Genomic DNA, 6,759 nt, shown 5'->3' with positions numbered 1-6,759 from the left:
CGCACCTCGCTCAACGTAAGTGACCCCCATTGTCCCCTCCCCTCGTCCCCTCCCGTCCCTGAGGGAGCCCGTCCTGCGCTGCCGGGCCGGGGCCTGCTGGCGGGCCGGGAGGGAGGGTGTTTGGTTTATTTACTTCTTTGATTTGGTGGGAGGGGTTTTGTAATTAGGAAATTGTCGCTCAGCTGTAAAGGTTTGAGGAGTGAAGCGACTGGTAACGGCAGTTACCTGAAGTTCCCCCAGTGTTTCCGTGAGAGAAATGGAGGGTTTGTTTGTGTGTGTGGTGGGTTTTTTTTAATATTAAAATACTGCCCCTACCGGTCAGAAGGTCTTATTCTGAAAGTGTCGGAGCGTTTCAATTTGATGTTTCACACGAAAATTTTTCAGATTTTCATCCTGAAGTAGAATTTTTAAATTAAAAAGTGACTGGGGTGGGCAAGGGGTTGAGACTTAAATGGCCCTCTAAAGGAAGCGAGATTTTGTTTTGCCTTCTTCAAACATTCTTTCATCAAGCTCCTCTGGACTCCGTTAGTTTGAAAGGCCCACCCAAATTTTGCTCCAGTTTACCTTAATTAGAAACTTGTTTCTGTCTTACTTTGTTGCATAGTGCTGGATGTGCCATCTCTTGCAGTCCCGGAAGAGCTGGGATTTATGTGAGGATTACAGAACAGATCATGAACCGTGATTTAATTCTGCAAAGCCTTGTTCGTGTACCTAGCCGAGGACACAGCGAGTAGTTCCATTGACTGCGATGGGGCTCTTCTGTGCCTGAAGCTCACAAGTGAAGGTCTCAGCAGGGCCATGGTCTGGTTCAGGGACCAGAGAGAAGTTACAACTGCATGGTAAATGAAACAGGAAGGAAAAGGCCATGAAATAACTACGTGCTGTTTAAAAAAGAGCAGCAGGCAGTTTGAGAGTCAGAAGTCATTATCAACAACCATACAGTTGATAACCATACAGCTGGGGTTTGGGGGTGCTTCTGACAATCCCTTATTTTTCAGAAGCAGCTCTTCTCTTAGTAATGGGTGCATTGTGTATGTTCTCTAAATGCTTTTTCTTCTTATAACAGCTTTTACAAAGCAGTTTGCCTTGTATCACATCATTATTCAGTTCCATTTTCAAGTATGTGTCATTTTACACATATGTAAGCTACTTTGCTTTATAACAAGCCGCTTTTTTTTTTTTTCTTCCAGTCTTAGATAATATATGGCTTCACAAGAGGAAAAACAATCTCAGCCCTTTACAGACATCTTCAATGAAGACGAAGCTGAAAAATCCTTTCTGTTGTCCAAGCCCGCTTGCTTAATTATCCTTGGAAAGCCAGTATGATCTCTGATAGATGTTCCTTTTTCAGATATTCTGCTAACAATTTTACTTTTTCTGATCATAAAATACTCATTGAAAGACAATGCAAAAAACACACATATATATATATATATATATATATTTTAATCTGAAATCATTGCCTTCAGTAGATGCTTGATATTAATACAGAATTTAACAAAGGGTTGAAATTACGCAGGCCTGGTCAGGAGGGCAGGGAATTAAATATTCTTTTTTTTTGATCATATCTTTTATTTATATGACTGATGTGTAGAGTACGTGTCTTAGTTAAGATATATCTTTTAAGTTAAAAACATAGTGCCATTAAAGCAAAACCAAATACTTATTTTCTCATCACACCTGTAAGATGTAAGGTATGAGCAGACTGGAGTGTTTGCTCATACACTGTTAAATGGAAATGTGATTTATTTGTGGCTTTTTACAATTTTTTAATCACAAAATTTATCTAGGGCAAACAGACTGTCATAAAAAGTTTTCTTGTATGCTCTTGTAAAAAGAGCATAATCCTCAGGGTGGAAGATGGTGAGTTTTGCAAAGTCCCATTTAGGTAGCTGTACTCTTAGAAGCCTCATTACTCTTGGGTATCTTGATTCCTCATGATTCATGTAAGTCATAAAAAACATTTTGTCAGTATCTAAACCAGATTTGTGGACTAACGAGGGTAATTTTTATATATTCATTATTTTAGTCAAAGAATACTGTCCCTGTATACCTTACTCAGAAACAGCTGAACAGCTTTGCGTCATAATTTGCTTTGAGACTGAAGATAATAAATTTCAGTCCTGCAGAGTTTCTCATAGGAATTTATGGGCAAATCATAGCTGAATTTTAGATAATGTTACTCAGAAACAAAGTCAGTATAATTACTTTGGAGATCATTAACTGCAAAGGGCAGTAACAGTGTATTAGCAATGCTAGGCAGTTTAAAATAAAGGATGGTATTAAAAAGAGTGTGTTTGCCCAGTGCATAACTCAGAGGCCCTAATCCTGATGGTAGCTTTTAATTGTTTTTATAATATGAAAATATATTCTTTATTGTGTAATATGTTTGGGTTTTTTTTTTCCCTTCTGCCTGTTTTTGTTTTAAATGTGTATTTTTCATTTTAAGGGTTCTGGAAAGAAAACATTAGCTAGAAAACTAGCACAAATATGGAAATGCATTTTTATAGAAGGTAAACATATGCTATATGCATTGACTTCATAATATCTTTTGGTTTAGAATATCCTTGTTGTTCCCTGTAATTCAAAATGGCCTGGTTTGGGTTGCAGTAAAGACTACTGATAAAGACCAAGCAACCATTTTGACAGAAATGCAATTACTGAAAAGTGGCCTTTTAGTTATAGAGAGGCTTAGAAAATCCCTTTTTTTTTTTTTTTTTTTTTTTTTTAAGGGGTTTTTTTCTTTTTAAGGGGATATACATGAGACATAATAATCAAATCTATTCCCAATCCTGTAAGGTGATTCATGTGACCCTTCTGGTTCACATGGAGGCAACTCATTCAACTCCAGATTGCACAGAGATTTTCCAGTACAGACCATGAAAAAAAAAGAGGATCTTTCCTTTCTGTTTGTACAGTGCCTAATACAAGGTGGGGGAGGATGTATTCCAGGAAACAGAAGTGCAGCTTTTGTATCAGTATAATCATGGAAAGAATTGGAGCTGGCACTCTGAGATTTCTAAACCAAAAATATCCAATGGCTTATTTCAAAAGATGTAATTAATTTCTCCCACCATACATTTACCATAATACAAGATACAATTTCATTTTCTAAGATATTCAGCTCAATTTCTGACCTTACCTCTCATGAAAGATTTTTGAAGATCTGTAGAGTAAAACCCATTATAATAACATTATCTTATTCCCTGTCAAGACATTGCTAGAGATTTTTTTTTTCATTTCGAGACATCTCAGTAAGAAAGTAGGTTCCTACAAAAAATAATTAAGTCCATGTTTTAATTTGCCTTAATTTGTCCTCTTTAATTTAAATATTTTATCAGAAGTAACAAAAAAAACCTTTTTAAAGTCTATATTTTTTTTTTTAAGTCCTGGTAATATTTTTATATCTGTGATATTGTAACTCACAAATCTTTATTCATTCACTTAAGTTTTATGAAAAAATAAGACGTTTCCACCAGATTTGTCCTACCAGTTTGAAGGCTAATATAATCTTTTTAAATAGAAAAGAAAGCATATAATAACCTTACCTATGAAGCAATTCTTGAGTGTTTCTTTGGAGACATCGAATTATAAATCTGATTTTATGATATATATGTGTACAGTTGTTCTGATTATGAACTATTTATATATTGATTTTCATTACGTTTTTTTCTTTCAAATATGCCACTGGTATTTTTTATTGCTCTAATGAAAGCTCTCTAGTGGTCAGCATAACACTTCATATTCCTGTGAATATGTAGGGTTATTTATCAAATGAAGTATCTTTATCTTATTTTGAAGATCTGGAAGTATAATATAGTAAAATTCAGTTTTTATAAAGTGCTTTTTTGACTTATGTAAATATAGAATTTTTAATTCATAGGATTGTCTAATAAATAATTAATACCTGGTCCAAACCATAGATCAGTCCAAACACAAGGGACCATAGGAATGTACTTAAGCTGATCCACACTGTTTGAAGGTATTTAAACCATTATTGACAAATGCCTATAAATTTTCTTTTTAAAAATCTCTAGGCAATCTATCTTTATAACACAGTCTTTGACATTAGAAAGTTTTTCTTAATGACTGATGTAAATGTCACTTATTGCATTTTTATGCCCTATTTCTAGTAGATTTCATGATATCTTCTTTTGTCTAGTGTACCCACACATGGGTACACATACACATTCCTTGAACTTTTGCTAACAGGCTTTTTTCATTTTCCACATCAAAAAATAAAGAAATAAATTCAACATAATTCAATAATCATAAACATAATCAATTTAAGTTTAGTCTGGAGAAGATAAGGCTGAGGGGAGACCTAATTGCCCTCTACAACTACCTGAAAGGAGGTTGCGGAGAGATGGGTTTCAGAGAGTCTGTTTAACCGAGTAATAAGCGATAGAACAAGAGGCAATGGCCTCAAGTTGCGCCAGGGAGGGTTTAGACTGGATATTAGGAAGCGTTTCTTTACAGAACAGTTCGTTAGGTGTTGGAATGGGCTGCCCAGGGAGGTGGTAGAGTCCCCATCCCTGGAGGTGTTTAAGAGTTGGGTCAACATAGCGCTGAGGGATCTGGTGTAGTTGGGAACTGTCAGTGTTAGGTTAATGGTTAGACTGGATGATCTTCAAGGTCTTTTCCAACCTAGATGATTCTGTGATAAATAAACGTGAATAATATAGCTCAGAAGGGACCTCCAGTGGTCATTGAGCCCAGCCTTCCATTCAAAGCAGAGTCAACTAGAGAAGGTTGCTCAGAGCTGTGTCCAGTTGTGTCTGGAATATATCCAAGGATGGAGACTCCACCACCTCTCTGGGCAACACTTTCCAAAGTATGATCGCCTTCATGATGAAAAATTGCTTCCTAATTACTTAATTGGAATTTCTGATGTCTCTATTTGTGTCTATTGCTTATTGTCCTGTCGGCACTTCTGTGAAAACAGTGATTCTGTCTTTGTGCCTTCCCAGTAAGTAGTTTTAGACAGCTGTAAGAGCTGTCCTGCTTTCTCCAGGCTGAACAAGGAACAAGGCCGGTTCCTTTGGACTCTCCTAGTACATTCTACATTTCTAATCATCTTGGGGCTCTCCACTGGACTTGCTCCAGTGTATCAATATCTGTTCTGCACTGTATTATTATTTTTTAAAATAATGCAAGATAGAGAATTTTTAAATAAGAAAGGTGTTCCCAGTCTTTGTAATTTGACAAAATATTTTCTATCCATTTATCCAATGCATAGGTCAATAATCATAAATAAGACAGGGCCATGGTACAATTATAGTGCTGGTTTTCAGTTGTCTGGATTGTTTGTTAGTACATTCCCTGTCTCAGTTTTGGCCCATGGCAAATATTGCTCTCCCAAACACCCATTCATAGTATGGGGGTTAAATACTGATCTCCCATTCGTAGTATGAGGGTTAGTATGCACAACAATTGTCATTACTAGTAGGAACTGTTTAAAAACAGCCACTATGTTTTGGGAAGAAAGATTTTAGCTGTATAGGCATGAGCCACCTGGCTTCAGGACCTTTCCCTGGCCTGGTTTATTAGTAATATAGATGTAGCCTTAAGGGTCATTCCTGAAAACTTTCATTAAGTGACTGCTTATTTCAATGGTATAGAAGTGTGAAAGACTTTCGAGATCATTCTGCTATGATGTCACTGGCCACAGAGACAGAGGGCAGGTCTCTGAATTTGATGGGTGTCAAATTTAGTATTTATTTAGTTTTAGATTATTAGACTATATATGGAGTAGGTTTTTAAGAGCTTTTTAAATGCAGATGGTTTTGTGTGTCTGAACAGTTATTTTTCTAAAACTTGCTTTTAAAATCTGGGAAGTGTCTGAGCCCAAATACTCATCTCTGGATACACAGCAATAATGCTAGCTTGGTATAAATCAGTAGTTAAAATAATCCTGCAAGGCTGCTGTTGTGCATTTGCCTGTAGTATCTATAGGGTTAAATTGAAGGGAAGATCATCTGCCCAGGCATTTCAGAAGGCACTGAGGTCAGGATGAACAAAACATAATAATGGCCCTAAATATAATGGCTGTTCATTCAAAAATAGTCTGGTTGTTTGGAGCACACGTACCTACTCATATATATATATGTGTGTGTGTGTGTGTGTGTGTATGTATGTATCTGCATGTACATGTCTGTATATAAAATATTTTAATTTTATTCTGTCTGATGTGCTTCCTCAGCTTTAGAAGTAATTCAAATGAATATTCAAGAAGAGACAGAATACGGGCTTAAGGTAAAGGTCTAATCTTCTAGCAAGTGTTGTCACATTCTTGATGAATACATATTCTACAAGACTGTTTTGCATTTTACCTTAGTGTCAAGAATTGCTTTTTAAAGGTCAAAGTATTTCTGAAGAACTGGTTACAGAAATGATTCTAAAAAAGATTGAGTCACCAGAAGTTGCTCATTTTGGTAAGTATATTTCTAGTCTAAACTTAGAATGAGCTAGCTATAATTTTAACATGCTTTGCATCCATTACTGCTCAAATACAGCTTATTTTGTACTAGATGGTAGGGCTTTTTCTTGTGCTTCTCAGGCTGCAGAATATCCATAAACCAAGACTGTATTTAGGGATCAATTTACCATATCGGATATCAGAATGTGTCATACCAGTCCTATGTTGTGTTAATTTTGAGAAAATGAATTTGCCCCAAATTTTGAGTGTTGCTATGACTTTTATTTGACAATATTATCCAGTTAGAAAAGTTTTAGGATTTAAAATACGATATTTTTTTT

General features: G+C 35.9%; 1 protein-coding gene across 1 annotated transcript in view; it reads left to right on the top strand.

Moving 5' to 3' along the window:
* The first annotated feature begins 1,203 nt into the window (after window positions 1-1,203).
* The window catches only part of AK9 (adenylate kinase 9), a 69,415-nt gene continuing 63,859 nt past the window's right edge, over window positions 1,204-6,759 (top strand). Inside the window, exons 1-4 of the mRNA XM_026844369.1 lie at window positions 1,204-1,320; window positions 2,450-2,513; window positions 6,203-6,255; window positions 6,338-6,434. Of these exons, the coding sequence (XP_026700170.1) occupies window positions 1,204-1,320; window positions 2,450-2,513; window positions 6,203-6,255; window positions 6,338-6,434 (331 nt within the window). The remainder of the gene's footprint in view (window positions 1,321-2,449; window positions 2,514-6,202; window positions 6,256-6,337; window positions 6,435-6,759) is intronic.

The sequence above is a fragment of the Athene cunicularia genome, assembly GCF_003259725.1.
Source record: "Athene cunicularia isolate RWA chromosome 3 unlocalized genomic scaffold, athCun1 chr3_part1, whole genome shotgun sequence".
Lineage (NCBI taxonomy): Eukaryota > Metazoa > Chordata > Aves > Strigiformes > Strigidae > Athene > Athene cunicularia.
This window is presented reverse-complemented; position numbering and strand designations above follow the sequence as displayed.